Source organism: Eleutherodactylus coqui, chromosome 2, assembly GCF_035609145.1.
Source record: "Eleutherodactylus coqui strain aEleCoq1 chromosome 2, aEleCoq1.hap1, whole genome shotgun sequence".
In the NCBI taxonomy this organism is placed as follows: Eukaryota; Metazoa; Chordata; class Amphibia; order Anura; family Eleutherodactylidae; genus Eleutherodactylus; species Eleutherodactylus coqui.
Genome location: NC_089838.1, coordinates 241,178,442 through 241,200,403, shown reverse-complemented (window position 1 = coordinate 241,200,403; position 21,962 = coordinate 241,178,442). Strand labels below are relative to the sequence as shown.

General features: G+C 43.2%; 1 protein-coding gene across 8 annotated transcripts in view; it reads left to right on the top strand.

Moving 5' to 3' along the window:
- The window catches only part of TP53BP1 (tumor protein p53 binding protein 1), a 99,223-nt gene that overhangs the window by 7,404 nt on the left and 69,857 nt on the right, over positions 1 to 21,962 (top strand). For 5 of the 8 annotated variants that reach the window (XM_066592696.1, XM_066592701.1, XM_066592700.1 and 2 more), the window contains exons 2-8: positions 4,272 to 4,459; positions 7,090 to 7,162; positions 9,105 to 9,195; positions 13,138 to 13,211; positions 16,586 to 16,732; positions 19,306 to 19,375; positions 21,452 to 21,684. In XM_066592696.1, the coding sequence (XP_066448793.1) occupies positions 4,280 to 4,459; positions 7,090 to 7,162; positions 9,105 to 9,195; positions 13,138 to 13,211; positions 16,586 to 16,732; positions 19,306 to 19,375; positions 21,452 to 21,684 (868 nt within the window). In that variant the 5' untranslated portion in view covers positions 4,272 to 4,279. The remainder of the gene's footprint in view (positions 1 to 4,271; positions 4,460 to 7,089; positions 7,163 to 9,104; positions 9,196 to 13,137; positions 13,212 to 16,585; positions 16,733 to 19,305; positions 19,376 to 21,451; positions 21,685 to 21,962) is intronic. The other 3 variants (XM_066592702.1, XM_066592698.1, XM_066592699.1) reach the window with 3 other exon arrangements.

Here is a 21,962-nt window from a genome sequence, read left to right as displayed (position 1 = left end):
ATCGCAATGATTTACTGTCGGCGAATTCACGGTCGTGGACAGGGGCCCTTATTGCGTGACGAGGTGTAGTTTTTATTGGTACCGTTTTGGGGTGCTTATGACTTTTTTGTTCACTTTTATTGTGTTTCATTTGCGAGGCAATAGCAAATATGTACTTTTTAAAAAAAATGCGTACTTACATTTTGCTCCCTCTGTAAACCGTTTACATGCTGCGATCAACATTCATTTTGGCATGTAAGGTCTTAACAGCGGGGATCGGTGCAGTGGGCAGCTGCCTGTGGTTCTAACGAGTTAATGATCGTCAATGGTGTGGCATTGCGACCCAGCATGTCTAAAACACATCAGTTCCAGAAAATCCAACTTGGTTGTATATTGCTGGCGCGTTATTTTCACCATACACATTAACCCTTTCCAATCCACTGTCTGACGTCTAAAGACATTACGAGTTAAGGCTATACAGCTCTGATGTTAGAAGACGTCCGTCAGGGTTCTCTTGCTGTACATTGCCAGCCTCTATGCTGTCAACGCCTATCCAACATGTCACCCCATGCAGTACTGGCTTTAGCCAGCAGATAACGTTGTTGTATAACTGCAGAAAAAGAGTAAGCCCCCTAGGAAAACCAGGATACAAACTGGATTGGAAAGGGTTAATGTAAGGGCCCTTTACGACGCGCCGATTTATCCTTTGAACTAGTGAATGACGTTATCGTTGGTTTATTTGCTCGTGCAGCCTGTTTAGAGAAGTGAAAATCGCAGTGATATCTGTGTTCTGTGCGATATCACTGCATTTTTGCGACTTTGTAGTGCTCTTTTGCTGGTATTTTCGGGGGGAGGGTCAGGGTTTGAAATATAAGCCCTACTCTGAAAATAAGGCCTATCTGCAAAAAAAAAACCCCCAGTGCATTACCTAACGGGCGCTGTCTGCTCCGCCGCACGTCTCCTCTGCAGCCCCGGCAGACTTGCTTGTAGTTTTCAGTCAGCGCTTCCTGTTCAGAGATTCAAAATCTTTGCCTTAATGCGATGGCTGTGATTGGTTCATTCAGCGCTGCAGTGATTGGCTGAGCCAAGGCGTTCGAGAACCAATCACAGCTAGTGCTTCCTGGAGGCGGGGATTTTGAACCTTCAAACCAGGCAGTGTCGACTGAAAACTACAACCAAGTCTTCTAGAGTTGACGCGCGTGGGACCTGACAGCGCCTGTTGGGTGATGTAGCCTGTTTCCCTGAAAATAAGACATAGCATGATTTTCCAGAATTTTTGAGGATGCAAAATGATTTTTCAGGCTTTTTGAGGATGCTTGAAATATAAGCCCTACTCCAAAATTAAGCCCTGCTAACAGTTAATTTAAAAAGTCAATTTAAATAGTGTCCAGGCAGCTATACATGTAAAAAAGTTAAACCTTTTTGAACAAAAATTAATATAAGACACTGTCTTATTTTCGGGGAAAGGCAGTATTGTGTTCATTTAGTTTTTTTGTTTTTTTTGCTTAATGCAGATAGGCCTTATTTTAGGGCTTTTACAGTAGGATTTCCTATTGTAAAAGTTGCTCCGCACGAAAAACGCTTTTTTATGCGATGCAACACAAAGGAAGGCTCCAGAGGGAAACGTGGGCTACAAAACATTGATAATTGCGACAATATTCAGCACGTTTTTTTCTCGCAAATTAGTAGCCTACAAAACATTGCTAATGTGAGGGAACCCATTAGAAAGCATGGGCTAATTTTGTCGCCCGTGTGAAAGCACCCTAACTGTGCAAAAAATCGTGTGAATGGGCTATTTTCCGCAATATAGTCCTGAGCCTCAGTGTGAAAACTGCCCATTTACGCGATCGGTAGCGGCGTGTTGCAGGAAAAATGCGCTGCTGTTCGGAATTCCCTCAGTCGGTAGAAATCCTCCTAATGACTTCTTGTGTCCTAAATACAGGCAGCTGTCCTTTTCCGAGCGTTGGACGCGGATCAGCTCCCTCCCCTCCCTTTTTTGCTCCAATATGAGTCTATGGACACTTCTGCGTTTTGCGCACCAAAGATAGGTGCGGTCCTATATTGTTGCGCAGCAGGGGATTGCAGTCGCTCATGTCCTGTCTTTAGGTGCGATCTTGCGCGTCTACAATTCATTCATTTTTCCTATAGGAAACCTTTGGTTCGAACGGTCGTGTTTTTTTTCTACGGCTAACTTAGCTGCGCAAAATCCCTCATATGAGCGAGCCCTGAGGCTGCCTTCACACGGGTGTCAAAATCTCATACAACTAGGTTTTCCTGCATGGCACTGTCATGCTATGCGGGTAACGAATCACGGCATGTTCTGTCTTGTGTGTGCTCTCTTGTCACGGCGCCCATTGTTTCCAATAGGACTGGCGGCAGCAGCGCACTCCATGCTAGGTACACACGATGTGAGGTCTTCCAATGAAAACAATGGCAGAAACTCTGCGATCCTCCTTCGAGGATCCCTACACCCCCAAAGTGATGCAAGGCTGCTTTGACATAAAAACACCTCACATCCTAGGGAAATTCACATGGTGGGGAGTGCGATATGGGAGGGGATTCACAGCCTCGTACCGCGCTTCCCTGTGTGACGTGAGCCATGCGACCTTCATGCGATTTGTCTGTTTTTTAACAGTCCTACTGTATCTCTTTCACAGCCAGGCTGCAGCTGCGAGGATCGGGGATGACGCTGATCCCAGTTAACTATTTAGATACCATTGTCAGCTCCCTTTATTTCCTAAATGGCGCCCCCATATTAAGATGACGGGATTTCATTCAGTCGCCATAGCCGTCTGTGGCCGTCTATGTGACTTGTTCTGTAAATGCTCCTGAATTACAGCAGCAAACTCCGCTGTTGCAGTTCCGCAGCATATATGCTTCGTGTGAAGATGGCCTAATTCTTTGATTTGAAGGTCTGGACCCGCTACCTTTATCTGTTGTGGTCCGGGCTTCGTAAAGAGTTGGACCTCCTCCTAATGTGTAAGGCCAGATGTGGGGGTCATTTTCCCCAAGGATTTTGCTAAAAAAATCTATGTTGATTCATTTGCAAAATCCCCAGATTTTTCTCTGGATTTGTCGTGAATTTTCCCTGATTCATTGCAAAGTTCTGTTCAGCTCTGCTCACATTTATTCTCCTACATGTGGATGGGGTCTTGGCTATCTCCATAGATGGTGAATGGAGTAGTGGTCGCATGTGTACACTGCCGATCCACTCACTAAGTGGGACTTGGGGTGATTCTTGTGATCTCTGGGGTCCCAGTGGTCAGAACCTCAGCGATCAATTATTTATCACCTATCCAAAATCCGATGGATTTGGTGGGACAACTTATGCAAGTGTTTCCCAACTCCAGTCCTCAAGGTACCTCAACTGGTCATGTTTTCTGGATTTCATCAGCTTTGCACAGGTAACGTAACTATGGTCCATCTCAGACATTGCCACAGGTGTTCTTACTATAGGACATCCTGAAAACATGAACTGTTGGTGGTCCCGAGGACTGGAGTTGGAAAACGCTGTCTTATGCACACGTCTATAATTTTTTCTTTTTATTGAAGACCTTTGGACGGGATAGGTCATCAGTAGAGGATCAGCCAGAGTGACCTCCTGCTGATCAGCTGATTCCTGGCACCGCTGTCAATGTGCTCAGTGCTGGAAGCAGAGAGCTCTGACAGTACTGCAGCGGCACAGTTTGTTGGCGGAGGCACAGCTCCCATTGAACTAAATGGGACCTATATCTGCAGTACCAACTCGGACCACTGCAATATGGTGTTGCCTGCGCTATCCGTGATAACAGCGCCCCAGGGATCCCGAGCAGCGGATCCCTGCTGATCATCTGTTGATGACCTATCCTGAGGTACGTTTTTTTTTCTCTCACCTCTTTGATTTTATGCAAAACGTAAAGGTTCCTATAAATTATTAAGAAATTGAACACAACTAATTATTGTGTTTTATATTCATGTTGATAGCAGCAACAATCAAGACATACATTTGGTAATCAGTGAAAGATTCGTATAATATCCTCTGGTGCCATGTTGTCCAAACTTATCTTTGTGAAGAGCACACCATTATTGAACTACTCGATGTGCCAGTACAACACCCCTCTCCTCATCATACTTGTATATTATAAGCAAAAGTTTTCCAAAAATACATACAAAATAGCAATGTGAAATCCCCATTTTTGCGTATATATTGCACATTAAGATCCCTATGACAACTCCTAATGTCACGATTGTATAAAAAGCCCAATATATGAGATCCAAAATAACATGATTGTTCTGTATAATGTAATTTGTAGGCACGCTGATGGACCCCAGTAGGAGTCAGCCGGACTCGGACTTCTCGCAGCAGGATGCGCCGTGCCTCATTGTAGAAGACTCCCAGCCTGAAAGCTTAGGAACAGAAGATGATCTGGACCGCGCACGCTTTGGGCTGCTTGCACAGCATCTCCCACATCTGGAGGCACAAGTAGAAAGCCCTGTCATGGTAGGGGTTTTATTCCAATTTGTTGCATGCTTCTACTTGGATATAATTGTTATAAATGAAGCAAGATGTGTGAAATAGTATGCAGGATGCAACCAAGGCTTCAAAAATGTCACCCAAGCGCATGGACTGTTAAAAACCGCTCTCCAAGCATTACATTCATTAATGGACTTCAGGGAGATATTTTTAACTAAGGAGGAGTATCCAATTTGCAGTAATTCAGATTAAAAATACATAGGCATACATGAAGTTAAAAACTTGCCATCTATGTATAAAACATTACTATAACTTCTAACAGTGCTTCCCTGCATAAATGGAGGATTTGGGGAATTCTAAACCTGTTATATTTCATACACTGTATATAAGGCTGTGATGTTGCATAGCTTATTGAAAGTTACATTGGTGACTATAGCCACAGTTGGTTGCACTACCTCTATTAAACTTTGACCTAGCAGACCTCTAGTCTAGTCAGATGTAATTTTACACTACTTAGAATGTCTGTGGGGTACTCTAGTGGCCCTTTTACTGGGGCCAACAGTTGGGTAAACGACTTCACGAATGCTGACATCACCGCTAAGGTTGTCAGCGCCCATGCCGAGCGTTTACACAGAAAGACTTGCTGCTGGCTTGCTAGGTTCTCGTTCGCTTCTTGCTCAGCGCTTCACATCCTAAGTGAAGCGCTGAGAATGGAGCGTTTACATGGGACGAGAAGCTAGCGATTGTTTTTTTTTTTTGTTTGTTTGTTTTTAAGCTGCCTGAAAAGTCAGCTTAGCAAACTATGAACAAAAAGTGAGGGATTTCTGTACATTTACACTGAACAATTATTTATCAAATTCGTACGTTTGAACTAACTTTGAGCGATAATCGTTAAGTATAAATGGGCCTTAAAATCCATTTGACCATTTCCCTTCACAATGGCATATCTAAACAGGCTGTGTTATGGTATCCCAGCACAGTGGATGGACAAGCGCCACTCTCCGGGGGACAAACTGTAGAAGAGCGGTGAACCGATTAGCCAGCAATGACCACTCATTGTGGTAAGCCATCACTTCCAGCAGCAAAACCTCCTCTGATCGCTACAACAAAAGGGCTATGCTCTTTTGTCTTGTGACTTGGTGATCTTTGGACTCTACCTCGTACTGCAATGGGAGTTGACAAGTTTTATAAACATTAATTACAATAGCTGATCAAGAGCTATATCACTTAAAGGGGTTCTGTCGTTTAGAATAAATAAATAATTCTATACTTACCTATTTCTCCCCCGTCAGTCAACTTACCAGATCTTCAACTCACCTATCTTCCCCTGTCTCCTGCAGTCCGGGGGGGAAAAACACTTCACCTCCAGCTGGCTGATTTCTCTCCTTCCTGTGACGTTACTGCATTGTCGGCAGTCTTCTTCTTGCCAGCCAATGTACGTTACGTCACAGGCCAGCAGGGGGAGTGCCGAGCTATTGACAAGACTGCTCATGAGAACTGTCTCTGAAATAGATTAGCATTCCTTCCTAGCCAGAGAACAACATGACCTTCACTGACCGGCCTGGAAGAAGAATGCAAGGAATGCAGCCTTCAAAACAAGCGGGGCGGTGTGCAGTGAAGTGACCCGGGGCAGGAACTCAATGAGGAGAAGATCTGGTAAGGGGGGGGGGGGCGTGAGGAATAGGTGAGCAGGAATAGAATTGTTTTGACAAAATCCCTTTAATGTTGACCCACTTTGGAAGGTCTAACACAGAGATACCGTATGCAAAGAAAATTGCATGGGGATAAAGCCTAGGAGACTTGTGTCCAGCAATGTGATTTCCTTGTGGTGTTTTATTGCATTGTTTACGTTTGTACTCGGAGGCCATTTAGGGCTTTTGTGCATGCCCCTGTACACAGGTCCGAAGCATTCGATGATTACTATATATCCCTGAGTGCACAGTAAGGCCTGCTGCACACAATGGGGTTAAATTCCGCATGTGGAAGCCTGCAGCAGAATCCATCCCTGACTGTGGCCAGTGACCCTGTGTACCTGTCTTCATCTGTATTGCGGATGGCTGCAGCGGTCGCTGTCACTAGGCGATGGCGCGGATACCCTCGACCTATCTGCAATGCCAATAACGAATGGGCCGCGGGTTGGACGGCTTCTATTGACTTCAATGGAAGATGTTTGTGCGGAGCCCGCACTAAAATAGAACATGCTGTGATTTTATTTCTGTGAGCGGAAATCGCAGCCGCTGTCTGCTCATGTGAGAGAATATGCAAATATTCTATTGTTCGAATGGATGCGAAACAGCCGCGTGGGTGACAATCGCGGATTCTGCAATTTAACCCTTTCCAATCCAATTTGTATCCTGGTTTTCCTAGGGGGTTTATTCTTTTTCTGCCGTTATACAATGGCGCCATCTGCTGGCTAAAGCCAGTACTGCATGAGGTGACACGTTGGATAGGCTCCAATAACAGAGGGGCTGGCAATATACAGTGAGAGAACCCCGATGGACGTCTTCCGACATCGGAGCTGTACAGCCTTAAATCATAATGTCTTGAGACATCAGACAGTGGATTGGAAAGGGTTAAACTCGGTTGTGTGCAGCCGGCCTAAACGTTAGATACAATGACTCTCTTTATTTATTTGGCTTTTGTTTTCCTCGTTGTAGGATTTTGTGCCTGGTAAACCTTCCATTGGTGTTAAAGAACGCATAACTGAGCCTGCAAAAGAAAATCATCTAGGTAATGTGATCAGAGACGCTTTCATGCACTGCACTGTCGATCATATTTTTATGTAATGCATTGTTTTGATTACTTTACATGTATAATTTCTATAATCAGTACCCTATTCTGCGTTTTCTACTGACAGTGGCTGCATAGAAAATGTTTTTTGGTTGCTGTTCCTTTTTGCACCTACTGTCTCCATATTATTTTTTTCATGCAAGTCATAGTTTTATCTGTTAACTTACCCACAAAGTAACGTCTCTTTATCAGTGTACCTTTTTAGAGCAGTTTTGGCATAATAATGGCTCTCATTTTTTTTCACTGAGATAAATTATTCTTGGAAAATCTTTGTGGTGACTACTTCATTGTCAAGACTTAATATTTTTGAGGCTTGACCTTTTGCAATCCCAATTTTGGATAGAGGGTTTCCTAGAGGGCTTTCTCTTTCTGCCATTTTACAATGGGGCCATCTGCTGGCTAGAGTCAGTATTGCAGTATGTGATATGCTGAAGAGGCCCCCTGACAACAGAGCGGCCAGTAAGCTACAGTAAGAATACCCTGACGGACGTCTTCCGACATCGGAGCGGAGCTGTGCAGGCTACAATCAGAATGTTAGAAGACGTCAGACAGTTGACTGGAAAGGGTAAAGGCCCTTTTACACGGGCTGATGATCGTTTTTATTCTCGCAACCTAGCGAGAATCTGAACGATTATCGTTTAGTGTAAATGTGTGCACAGACTAAACGACGAATGAGAATTTGTTTATTTCTAGTTTGTCAAGTTTCTGCATGCAGAAAACTGAATGGCAGATCGGCTCGTGTAAACAGCCAGTCGTTCACTTGCTGTGAATGGGAGCGGGCGGGTCGGAACAATCCGTGCTTTGCGCTGATGAGCAGGGACAGTGTAGTATACAGGCCCTAACAAGGATTGGCTGAGGCCCGGCCAACCAATACTATGTTTGGGCTCATCAAAGCATTGTTCCGCTCACCCAGGCTCCTCCATAGTTAGTCCAGTCCTGCTGCGGCTCCTCTGCCGGCCTGGTATTAGTTCTGCCCCAGGAGGAAGGGGGTAATGGTGATTTCACGATTTTGATGAAAATTAGAATACTTGAACTAATTTGATTAACCACTCAACCGTAATAGGAATTATCATTTTATAACTAGGCAGACTTAGCATCCCAGAGCTTGGAAAAACAGGTTGACATTCCCTGTAGTAGGTGTAATAGCAGCTATACGTGTCTATCACCCCAGCTTTCCCTTGAACTGATATTTCTAAGAAACCGCATTCCTTTTACTTGTAACATAATCACAAGTCAAGAACTTGTTTTTACAGTAGACTTCTTATTTTAGCCAGAAATGTTCTTTAGGCTGCAATCGTGCATGCAGCTTTCTGGGCCAAAGCCAGGAGTGCATCCAGTAAGAAGGAAAGACTCGTGCTTCTCCTCCTCCCATCTATGTTTGGCTCACACCGCTGACACAAAAAGTTCATGTGTGCTTCCAGACTTGAAGTGGTTTCTTGTGATTTTAAAAATCTATTCATGTGGGCCCCAAATTGCAAAACGCAGTTCTAAGCTTTGTAATATACTTGCTATACTGTTTCTTCTCTGGTTTTGTACATCTACTGTTTCTGCTATGTAGAATGTAACTCCCGTGACCAGTGATTGGCAACACAATCATCTGATCATTACTATGGATGACATGTCGGTATGCACTGGGTAACCTTAGGCATGCAGTTTTTGATGTAGTTCTGTTAGTCAAACCCAATAATGGGCACAAAACGGAAAAGGTTCAGTCTTTCATTACATTTCAGTCTTTTATGATTCCTGTCCTCTTTAAGAAAAAGAAAATTGCACGTTTTTACCCTTTTGGAAGATGGAGTCATATATTTACTGATAAGAGTTCATATGTAAAATGTGCTATTCATTTCTATTATTTATTTATTTATTTATTTATTTTTTAAAGTAGCATCCATGGAAAAACTACATGCACCAAGTGGTGATCGCATTCTTAGCCAAGTAATTGAGCAAGTTTCTTGTCCGCCAAAAAAAAGCAGGTACGTTGATTAGTAATAATCTTTATTCATATAGTGCTTACATATTCTGCTATGCTTACAAAAACAGGGGAATACAAAAAGACTAAAGTACAAAAATTGATGGAAACTGTAGGGGTGAGGGTCCTGCTCCAACGAGCTTACATACTACAGATAATGGGGTGATACAGAAGGTAAAGGGGCTGGAGATGTGCACAGTATGGCGAGGTGGAGAGTGAGGGATGCTATATGGTATGCTTCCCTGAAGAGGTGTGTTTTTAGAGCACGCCTGAAGTTTTGTGTGTCAAAGATTTCACAGATAGTTTTCTGTAGCGCGTTCCAGAGGACTGGTGCTGCTCTGGAGAAGTCTTGAAGGCGGGAATAAGCGGTTCGAATTAAGGGCTCAGTTACACAGGCGCCAATGCGCTCGTGTTACTGCACGAAGAAGACGGCCACACTGCAGGTGCGGACGACTCTCCGCACCGCCGGAAGAAAGTACACATGACCGACAATGGAGCTGGTCATGTGTTCTTTCTTCCGGCGTTGCGGAGAGTCGTCCGCACCTGCAGTGCGGCCATCTTATCGGCGCCCGTCTGACTGAGCCATAAAGGGGAACTCAGTCTGATTTAGTTAGCAGAGCAGAGGGCCCGAGCTGGGTGGTGGATTGAGATAAGAGAGGCAATGTAGGGTGGTGTGGTGCTATGGAGAGTTTTATGGATGAAGGTAGTGAGTTTAAACTAAGTTCTGTACTTAACGGGCAGCCAGTGCAGTGGCTTCCAAGTAGCGGCTGGACAGGAAGATGAACCTGGCTGCAGCATTCAGGATGGATTGGAGGGGGGAGAGTCCAGCGCAGGGGAGGCCGATCAGCAGCGAGTTGCAGTAATCTTGAAATGTTTTTGAGGTTCAGCTGACATGTTCGTGCGAGAGATTGGATGTAGCGGGTAAAGGAGAGATCTGAGTCGAATATGACCCCAAGACAGCGGACGTGCTGGGAGTTATGGTGGTGCCACACACTGAGATGGAGATGTCAAAATGAGTTCGGTTAGCAGAGGGTGTAAACACCAGTAGGTCAGTTTTTGAGAGGTTCAGTTTTAGGTAGAGAAGAGGACATAGTGTTAGAGACAGCAGACAGACAGTCGGTGGTGTTCTAGAGGAATGTTGCTGGTATGTCACGGGGGGCACTGCTTCATCCAGGGCCTGTCTGAGAATGGTGTTATGTGCTGCAGCCAGGTTGGGGCAGGTGAGGAGATAGATGGGGGACAGAGAGGACAGTTGGATCTCAGCAAAGTATTGCATGTGAACAGCCTAAAGGTTCCTGTATGTAGGTAGGTAGGAGGGTCTGGGGAGATACTAGGAAGCTTGACAGAAAGAGAGGAGGTGATGGTCAGAGAGCGGGAGAGGGGAGTTAGTGAAGTGGGAAGCATAGCACAGACGGAGGAAGACCAGATCCAGAGTATTGCCCTCCCTCTGAGTGGGAAAGGCTGTGAGCTGTGACAGACCGAGGGAGGAGGTGAGTGATAGAGTACTAATGTTGTTGGAACTATATTTTAATTTTTAATGATTGATCAATACAGAACTCCAAGGACATGTAAGGCGGGCATTGGCTGCTTTCTCAAATCTTTTGAAATTAATAGATGCACATGTCTTTCATTTGTTTTCAATTCTGCACAGTTTGTCAGACCAAATGTGTGCAGCATGTAAACACTTCTAGTGTGTGTGAACTGTGTAGACTCGCATCATATTCCAGCTGCTTATACCTGTGGTTTTGCTGGTGCATACAGATACAAAATGGATATATATATATATATATATTATTATTTTGTTTTTTAAAGGAACGTTTATTTAGCCAAAATAGACAAATATACAGAAACAGCAGACATCATAAAGAGTGCACACCTTGCTGATACATCACAGTACATGAGAACTGAAAAAAAGACAGACAAAAATGGAAGCACTGACTGTCTCATATTCGTGTACATTTCTCATAAAACATAATACTTGGCTGTTCATTTTCACATTTATTTATCAGCTACCCATAATGGAACAAACCCAACCAGGGAGGGCTCCTAGCCTTGGAGCCCCAAAACACCAGGAAAAAAAGAAAAAACTTGACAAAACAAACAAAAAAAGGGGACAAAAAATAGAGAGAACACCCCCCCCCTCCCCAAAACTTTAACCCTCCCCCCTTAAACAACAACCCTGTGCGACTCTTAAAGAAAAAAAGAATTAGCCTAAACAGTAGATCAGTTCAAGCGGGTAACCCTCACCATATCCATTCCCAATATCTAGACAGGCATCTCTGCTGCTGTTGCCAGACAGTTCACCCAGCCCCCCCAAACTTTGTCAAACTTCTCAGGACATCCCCATGCCATATAAGTCAGTTTATAGGATATAATAATTTTTATACATTAATCAGTCATTTGGATATGAGACTCCTTCGAAAATTGGCCTGGATGGTTAGTGCACTTTAACCCCTTTCTGCCATATGACATACATGTGCGTCATGGGAAGCAGGAGGTTCATGTGAAATGCCGTATATTTGTGACATGTAGGTGGTGGGTTGGCTCAGCTTTGGAGCCTGCGTTATCTGCAGCAGGAGCCATCTGTAACTGACAGCCAGTGAGAACACTGATCCTCCCCTGTTGAGCCTTTACATGTCACAATCAATGTTGAAAGCCAAAAATGCAATGAGTGATCTCAAAAGTCAAATGTACCCCAAAATGGTCCGAATAAGAACTACAGCTTTTCACACAAAAAGCAAACCCCCACAGAACTCCCATTAATAGAAAAAAATTATCGCTCTTTGAATGCAGTGATGCAAAAAAAAAATTATTTCCCCAAAAAACGTTTTTATTGTACCAACGTCGAAGAATCTAAAAAAATATATAATTTTGTAAACGTATCGATCCGCAGAAAAAAATTGATTGTGTCATTTAGGCCTTATTCACATGGGCTACAAATTGCGCGACTTTGTAGCCGTACAAAAACGCATAATTGTGAAGCCCATGATTTCCAATGGGTTCTTTCAGGCACAAAACATCTCTGATGTGAAAGAACTCATTGTAAACCATGGGCTGCACATACAGGTGTTTTTGTAGCGCTACAATTTTGTGGCCCATGTGAATAGGGCATTATACTGCATGATGTCTGCTGTTAATAAGGCAGAATCGATGTGCTTTTTCACCCAGGCTCTCCTCCTCCTTTTTTGTAATGCATTGCATTACTTATATTGTACTAATCCTAAGTTACAGTCTTCATTCTGGCTAAAAGCTGTATTCACAATTCTCCTGGTTGTAATTGGAGACGGATGCAAATTTGTCAGATACATACTGAACAGTTTAGCTGAGCTATACTTTCTATGATGCAAATTACCAGAGCATGCATCGGGAAGGAATTCTGGGAAATTTCAGCTCTGAAGCCTGCAGAATTGTGAATGCAGCTTAGGGCTATAACACAGTCTCTATATCCGGATCAGTACAAGAAATGAAATATATTTGCACTGTAAAACTTTTATTTAGATTATCTATGTAATTTGTTAAATAGTGTTCAGAATTACCTTTTTAAGGATGTCCCCACCTTGTAAGGTGATGGCATTTTGCTAGGATATGCTATCACTTTGATTGATGGGGATCTTGCGTCTGGGATCTGCACTGATCTGGAGTATGAAGCCCTGGTATGGCCCTGTGTCCCCTGCTAAGTTCCTGCCCGTCCTCTCTCCGGGTCACCTGGCCCACATGTGGACAGACCCCCTCCCCCCCACTGATCATAGCGAAGCTGGATCCTTGATAGATGGGAGTACCTCTTTTATGACTGTTTATGTTCACCATATGAATTATAAGGTACAAAGGAATCTTTCTTGGGGATCAGTTAAACAGATGGAACACTTCAGAACTGCTAGTCTAATTATTGTTCAGCTATGTAGTTCTTTATTTCATAATATTAATATGCTTTATTTCTGTTACTCAGTGACCTCCCCTGTATTGAAAGTAACGAGCTCGCGGAGGCGGGTGACTGCACTACACAGTCGCTGCAAGCTGAAGGTAACATTGCAAAGCCAATGAACATAGTAGCAATTGCATCTACCTTTCAAAGGGAACCTGTCAAGACGATTTTGTGTTAAGCCAACATTACTAGCCTGCAGGACAAGTGGAAGCAGTCTGAACCAACTGCTTTTTATGGCCAAATGACCCTATTAACCTTTTGCAAATTGATCTTGAATATTTCCCACTCTGTGTCCTAATGAGCATAGAAGAGTCATATTTTGTGCAGATGAGTCACAGCACTCTGAAATCGTGCCTCCAAAACGGTGATTAACTGCATAGCAAATGTAATGGCACTGGTGAAACCCTGCGCATGCGTTATTCGGCTCTGTTGCAGCACAAGCGTAGACATTTTCTCCTGTACTCTGTCTGGCCTACTACACCTCATACGCATGCATAAGAAAACTACTGCTGAGCGAGATGTCTGCTGCCCTGAAGGGTTTATGAGCATCGGGATACACTGGGGTCGGAGCGGAAGCTGCTGCTCTGACCTCTGTGTAGTGGCCGGTGCATGTAATTGAAGACGCAGCTCCCATTAATTTCAGTGAGACCCCAGCCTGCAATTATGAGCACCGGCCACTACACAGGGGCCGGAGCAGCAGCTTCCGCTCCGACCCCGATGTATCCCGGAGCTGCCTGGTAGACTCCTTTTAAGGCTGCTGTATGACTCTTCTATGTTCATTAGCATATAATTTATTATATTTTAACTTGATCTAGTGTTGCATCGTGTTCAGGAAGTCTCTTCTCCTGTATATCTTCAGAAGAATGGATCTCTCAAATGTGATGTAAACCTAGACTTATTTGTATTTTGAAAATCATCTAAAGTCCAATTGCAATAAGAATCGCGGAGTGTAGAGTCAGTCATTCCTGTGTTATTGGCCTCTCCCCTTTCCCATAGAACGTCGGTGCTAGACATGCGTAGTGAGCCGATGAATCCAAGGTGTATACACCGCCACTCACTGCTTATATTGGTGTTATAGTGAAAGGAGCGACACAACCCATGCATGGGATCTCGGCAGTTAGCGCTGATGTCAGGTGGCAAAGGGGATGTCAATCACAGGAAAGGGTGTGATTACAGCCATGACTCAGTTTGGCTCCGACACAATCCCAATGATTTCTGGTACATTATTTGCATATAGCACATGCCCTTATTATACTTTTTGTTTCAATTTGTCATAGTTTTCATATTTATTTTCTGTCAGGAAATGCTGTTTACATTCAGAGGCTACAAATCAGGTACATCGTTAGGACCCTTTCACACGGAGTGATAATCATTGAGATTCTCGCAGGATCTCTGGGATTTGAGTGATTACACTGCAACAAATTTTAAAAAATTTATAACAGAAAGTAATTGAAATGTTTCTGTAAAATTAAAACATGCTGATTCCACTGGTAACATTGAATACTAGCAGCACATCGCACTTTCAAGTTACAAGCCATTTCCTTTATTTATGATGATGGCAGTTTGGATGGCCCGTAATATTGGATCTTGACTCCCTCCTGTAAGAAATATTACTTTCCCTCTGTAAGAACCAGCAAAAGTCGCCCATCAAATTCGGATTGTACTTCCCTTTGTAATATTCTTCAGTGACTGAGATGTCTTGTGTGCGTAATACGCAGTGAATAGAACTCATTGATTTCCAGGCGCATCACATGTGCCGGCTCCGGTTATGTGATCCGCTTTGCTATGTCACCGCAGGTCCTGTTCCTCACTAAAGCCTGCCCAGACGCTGTTGCAGCGGTAAGTAGAGCGGGGACCAATGGGGACCCTATTACTACTGGGGCTGTAATAGGGCATCGCCTATTACTACTGGGGCTGCAATAGGTGTCACCTATTACTAGTGGGGTAGCAATAGGGGGTCACCTATTACTACTGGGGTTGCAATAGGGGGTCACCTATTATTACTGGGATTGCAATAGGGGGTCATCTATTACTACTGGGGTTGCAATAGGGGGTCACCTATTACTACTATATATCAATAGCCCATCCAGTGCTCTGGTGTTCTCTCTCTGTCTTTTTTTAAACGGCCCTGTCCTTTTTATAGCGATGGAGGTAAAAATATGTTGTGATAAGACACGCCCCTAACCCCTCCCTTGACCACATCTTCTGTCCAGCTTTGGGGCTCCACGAGAAACTTTTGCTTTAAGAAGGGCTCCATGTCTGAAAAAGTTTGCAAACCACTGACCTAGACAATGCTCCGTGAGGTAAACAGCCTGGACTCCAGACTGATGCTGTGAGAACTTGCAACAAAGTAACTTGTGCAGCTACTGCAGCGTTAAAGGGGTTGTCTCGCGAAAGCAAGTGGGGTTAAGCACTTCTGTATGGCCATATTAATGCACTTTGTAATATACATCGTGCATTAAATATGAGCCATACAGAAGTTATTCACTTACCTGCTCCGTTGCTGGCGTCCCCGTTGCCATGGCTCCGTCTAACTTCGGTGTCTTCTTGCTTTTTTAGACGCGCTTGCGCAGATCTATCTTCTCCATTCAACTCGTCTCGGCATCACCGGCATTTTGGCTCCGCCCCCTTGTACGCGTCATCACTAAGCTCCGCCCCGTCACATGTGCCGATTCCAGCCTCTGATTGGCTGGAATCGGCACATGTGACGGGGGTGGAGCTTCGCGATGACGCGTACAAGGGGGCGGAGCCAAAATGCTGGTGATGCCGAGACGAGTTGAATGGAGAAGATAGATCTGCGCAAGCGCGTCTAAAAAAGCAAGAAGACACCGAAGTTAGACGGAGCCATGGCAACGGGGACGCCAGCAACAGAGCAGGTAAGTGAATAACTTCTGTATGGCTCATATTTAATGCACGATGTATATTACAAAGTGCATTAATATGGCCATACAGAAGTGCTTAACCCCACTTGCTTTCGCGAGACAACCCCTTTAAGTTAAGAAGAGCATTGCAAAGACTGATGTATACACTTCTTAGCTGTGAACAGGACTAGCTATATACAGAGTTTGTAGCCTGTGAATGCAAAGAAAAGTGTCCTTAATTACTGAAGGCAAATGAGCGTCACGAAAATGGTGAGCAATTGAAACTTTATTTACTAAGTCTGGAAACCACTTTTAGGGTACGTTCATGCGTCGCTGATTTGCTTCAGGTTTTGTTACGGATCTACAGCAGGTTTTGCCCTTTCAATTGCATTCAATTTTAAGGGGTGAGATCTAGTTGCGTTTTTGGCACAGATCTGGAGCAATCGGTGACATGTAAATGCACCCTTAAATAAAAAATTAGTTTCACATGTTGAGATTGATATAGACTCCATTGTAGATATTCTAATGAGCAACACATCCAAATTGGAACATATTTCTAAAAACGGAGCCTCTTATGTGTCTAGCTCACACACTGTATGCATCCTTTCCAGATTCTGGAACTTCACAGCTGGCATTTGGAGTACTGGAACTATCTCAGAGCCAAGATATTGAAGGCCAAAGCACAAGGGAGGACGATGGAATGGTTTTGCAAGACATAACAAACGCTGAACCTCAGACAGTTGAATGTAACCAAGCAGGTATCAGCTAGTTCTCTTAAGTTATGTAATGTTTGTCCTTGACTGGTCTTGCCATTAGAAGTCTGTTACTGCATGTCTTACTTTCCATTATTGACAAAGAATTAGAATTCTGATTACAATGAGCTACTGTGTTTCTTTATAAATGTCTTAACCCTTTCCAATCCACTGTCTGACCTCTGAAGACATTATGATTTAAGGCTGTACAGCTCCGATGTTGGAAGACGTCCTTCGGAGTTCTCTTACTGTATATTGCCAGCCTCTCTGCTGTTGGCGCCCATCCAACGTGTCACCTCATGCAGTACTGGCTTTATCCAGCATATAGCGCAATTGTATAACAGCAGAAAAAGAGTAAGCCCCCTAGGAAAACCAAGATACAAATTGGATTGGAAAGGGTTAAAACTGATTTTTTTTTCAACAGTTTTTTAGTTTGAGAAATACATTCAGATTATACACGTGCCCCATCGCGATTGGACAAAATGTTCCTCCAGTCCCCAAACAGTTGCACTTCAGGTGTAGCCTCCTTACATATATGGTGGTCTTGCCCCTTACTCCTGCCTATGTGGCACAACATAAATAGCCTATACAATGCAGGTTTTAACTCCTCCCTGACCTTCTCCCTAGAATTGGCTCTCCTTACACTGCTTCCAGGCTCTCTGGCAAGGACTACTTTAAGTAGAATAGGACCTTTTGGCTGTAGGGCATACCCCTTCCCACACCCCTTCCCACACTCCCTCCTCGTTATCCCTTTCCTGTGGACATAGTTACGGTCGAGCGCAGGCCTTGTTTTCGTATGACTTTATATTGATTAAAATACAAGAATTAATCAGTGTGAGATATAAAAAAAGGAAATGTATCATTCTGCTGTAAAACATATTTTGAATGTAAAACAATTTCTCATTGTATCCTACAGTTTTTTAATAAAATACTTTTGAACCATAGATTATACAAGTGCCATTGAGCCACATTAGTTCTATCTATTACAGAAGTATAAGGCTAGGGCTACACAGTGGTGTGCAGAGGGTTCATGAACAGCCAAAATTGCATATTAAGTATAAAAATAAACTAATAAACAATCTAAATCTTACATAAGTTTTTGTGAGCAAGGCCTTATCTATGAAGTAGGGGTGTCAAAGGACTTACATGTGCTTGTTCTGTACAATGGTCCAGTCCTTTTTTTAATACAAAAATCTGCAAGAGCCAGTGTCTGTGTATTGTACAGGTATGAAGTACATTAGGTTATAAGGGGTGTCGGGGAATATGGTTTGATGAAGAGTTCAGATTCCAAGGGGTAATGCAGAAGCAGGACAAATAGAGAGCCGTTAAATCGGAGAACGTGATAGGCCTACCTTAAGAGATGTGTTTAGGGTGCGCTTAAAACTGTGGATATTGGTGATTAACCTGGTTGTCCAAGGTAGCGCATTCTAGAGAGCTGGTGCAGCGCAGGGAAGAGTCTTGGAGACGGGATTGGGAAGTTAGGTTTTTGGAGGATGTTAGTCTAATTTCATTAGCAGAATGGAAAACATTTGTAGGGTAGTAAATATAAGGAGGTGCAACACTGTGGAGAGCTTTATGGCTGAGAGTGATGAGTTTATACTGTATATCCCGTAGTGGATGGGCAGGCAGTGCAATAAGTATCCCTGGTGTAGCTGTTGGCTAATGGGTAGACCTGGTGTAGCTTTTGGATAAAAAGATGAGCCTGTTTGCTGCATTCAGAATAAATAAGAATAAATAGACCCTTATTTGAACTTTCCTTCAGTATCTCCAGCTCAAGGAAGCTGAAAATTTCCATCACTAGGTAGGGAGCGAGGTTTACGCAGAATAAGAGGAAGACCACTTGTACCAAACCCAGCTTGTGAACTGCTCATTGGACAATTTAGATCTAATTTCCATACCACGAAGATATTTTGGGGCTCAGGCAGCATAGTGAATTGAAAAAAAAATAATCACGCTTTGTGGCCATATCTGCTACCTGTGGTCAGCATAGGTTTTTTGGCGAAAAGGTGGTGAAGGCTTCCATTAATGGCTTTAATGAAGTATCTTGCACTATAAACACACAGGAACTTGGCTGTCAATTTTTTTAAGCAACTGTACAGATAACCTGTACAATAGGGATTTTGTAATTGGGTAGTAAATGTATATATATTTACTGCCCATGCTAGATAACCATATGCAAGTGAATCAACTAACAATTTAATTTTTTTTCAATAGCTGGTCATTTTGCGAATATTCTAAAGCAGTGTGCCTTTATGTCAATGAAATATTATGGAAATTGCTTGAAAATGACATACATGTGGCTTTCAAAAGATGTCATTGTATAATTTACTCTGTGGAGCTACAGTATATACTGATGTGTACCAGCCCCATGAAGGCCAGAAAGGTCCTTTGTCGAGTGAATGGAGCCCCATGTATACATTTGGTGTGTACGCCGGGAGGTTTTTCTTCTCTTTGTATACAGCAAATGTAGTGCTGAAATGTGATGTGAACTTAGAATTATTTGTCCTCTGAATTAACAAAATAAGATAAATGTATTATTTGTATATTTAGTTATATAATAACTAAATTATCTCTTTCAGAATTCAGTGACATTGGTGCTGAAGCTCGAGGGGGTGTTGCAGGAAATGTATTAGAAGATGAATTGAAACGGTAAGGGAAATACTGCAAGACAGCTTGTGCCTCGTTTCCAATCATTTTGGGAATGTTTTAGGGGCCAGTATGAATCTTTCTTGTCTCAGAGGCACTTTTTTGTTAATAAAATGCCAAGAAGACATTCTTGCATTTTTTTTAATTGCTTTTAATGTTTATTTAATGACCTAGTTCTTACCATATGTCCAAAAAAATTGCAGGTCCTCTTTACCAGTTGTAATTGTTGGTGCAGTATTTAAAGGGACCCTCCAGGCTTGGTCTTACGAAGACTCATTTGCCTTAGTGTATCTGTAACAAATAACTGATCTTTTCCCTGCTGTTGGTTTAGTAAATTGTAGTCATTGATTATTCTACCCTTGCCCTACTGGAGAAATCGGCTTTTCATGTTCTGACTTCCTGGTGGGGCTGTGACAGACTTATGTTTATACACAACATCCAATCAGAAGAGACTGAGCTGCAGGGGAGGGAGAGAGCAGCAGTTTGAATGAATGATGACAGGGTGCGTGTTTTAGACTACTTCCGACTCCCTGTAGACATTCTACATTCACTATAGTCACAGATCACAGTTCTGCCCTAATGAAGCTGAGCTCAAAAGCAGGCAAGGAAACCAGAAAATAAATAGCAGGTAATCATCTCTTGTAGGTATTGTCTTAAATATTGATTTTAAGCTTCTGACTGGACAGTTACTGTTATTTAATGTTTTTTGTCACTTTCTTGGAGTTTAATTAAAGGGAGCCTGTCAGCTTGAATTCGTTGTCCAAACTGCAGGCATGATGTTATAGAGCAGGAGGAGCCGAGCAGGTTGATATATAGGTTTATGGGGAAAGATTTAGTAGGACTTGTATTTTATTCATTTAACCCCTTGAGTGGCAGGTTTCCTACCACCCTGTCGTGCCCACCAGGGCAGGTTTTTTAAAATGGTCTAATCATTGAATTTCAACTAGTTTTGCAGTTGCGTCTCAAGAGCCATAACTTTTTCATTTTTCCATTGACATGGCCATATAAGGGCTTGTTTTTTGCGGGACAAGTTGTGATTTTTTAAACAGGGGGGAGGAAAAAAAGAAATGGGGAAAAAAGAAAAAAAGGGGCCATGTCATTAAGGGGTTAAATAATGTATTAACTTCCTTCTCTGGGTCATTACGACGCACATGGATACTACATGTGTGATTGTATTTTTGATTTTTTACAAAGTAAAGGGAGACAAGTGTTTTTTTTATTTTTTTAATAATTTTTTTACTTTTTTTTTTTAAAATTTTTTTTAAATTTTTTATTTTTTTTTGTCCCTTTAGGGGACTTCCACAGGGACCCATCAGGACCCCTGATCACATTCCAGGGGTCCGATGGTGACAGCCCTTTACATGCTGCAGTGACAGCCCTTTACATGCTGCAGTCACATAGACTGCAGCATGTAAAGGGTTAACACAGCAGAGATCGGAGGTTTTCTCTGATCTCTGCTGTAAGAGCTAGTACCTAGCTGTCCTCTGACAGCTAACAACCAGCTCTCCCTGCCACAGAGACCATCAGCTTGCTTCTGACAAGCCGATGGTCTCTATGGCAACCTGTAAACAAAGCAGGACATTGCCGACATGTCGGCAATATCTTCTGCTGGTTTTTCAAAGCCCTTGCTTTGTTCTCTGTGGGACTGTGCAGGCAGAGCACACTGCTACAGCTTGTGGCATTGTGCTCTGCAGCTCCCATAGTGATACATAGCCCGGAAATCTTCCGGGCTATGTTGCTATGAGCAGTGGAGCTCGTCACGGAACTTTTCCGGGCGTGCCACTCAAGGGGTTAAACCTCTGCAGGTTCAGAGCTGAGTGGTCCAATGGGCGGAGCTATCAGTGATTGACAGTTTCCTCTGTACGCACAGTTATACACTCATAGCTGTCAGTCACTGATAGGACCGCCCATTGGACTGTTCAGCTCAGAATGAGCAGAGGTTCTACTGGCTCTTTCCCCGTAAAACTATATAACAAACTTCGCAGCTCCTTCTGCTCTATAACATGATGCCTGCAGTTTGGACAGCAAGTTCAAGCTGACAGATTCCCTTTCAGTTGTAAGTTTTCTTTTGTGAATTAGGAAATGTCTTTTCAGACAACAGGAGGAAGTATGTACTATGGAGACTTCTACCAACCCAAGCCAGCAACAAACGTGCACTGCTGTAAAACCCCACTCTGATGGAGAACAGCGGAGTTACCAAGGCATACAGGCGAATGTGGAATCAAGCTGTGCAAATATGGAGGAGGAAGAAATGGATACTTCAGAACTTGTCTCTAGTCAAGAAGACCTATTTGGGCAGCCAAACAATGCAGGTAAGGAAAACAAATGAATAATAACGTGTTACATTCACTTGCAGATCTTATTCACCTTGCCTGCACAGAAGTAATATATTTATGGTTGAAAGAGAAAGAATCTAGGGATATACACCAGAAATCTGCACAGTTACAGACATTCACTGAACAAGTCCCTATACACACCAAGTATCTGCACAGCTACAAACACAGGGGAATCTCATGCATGTAAACGTACCCCAAATTGGGCATGGCTTAAACATCCTCACCCACACACATAAGGGACGGAGCATCAGATA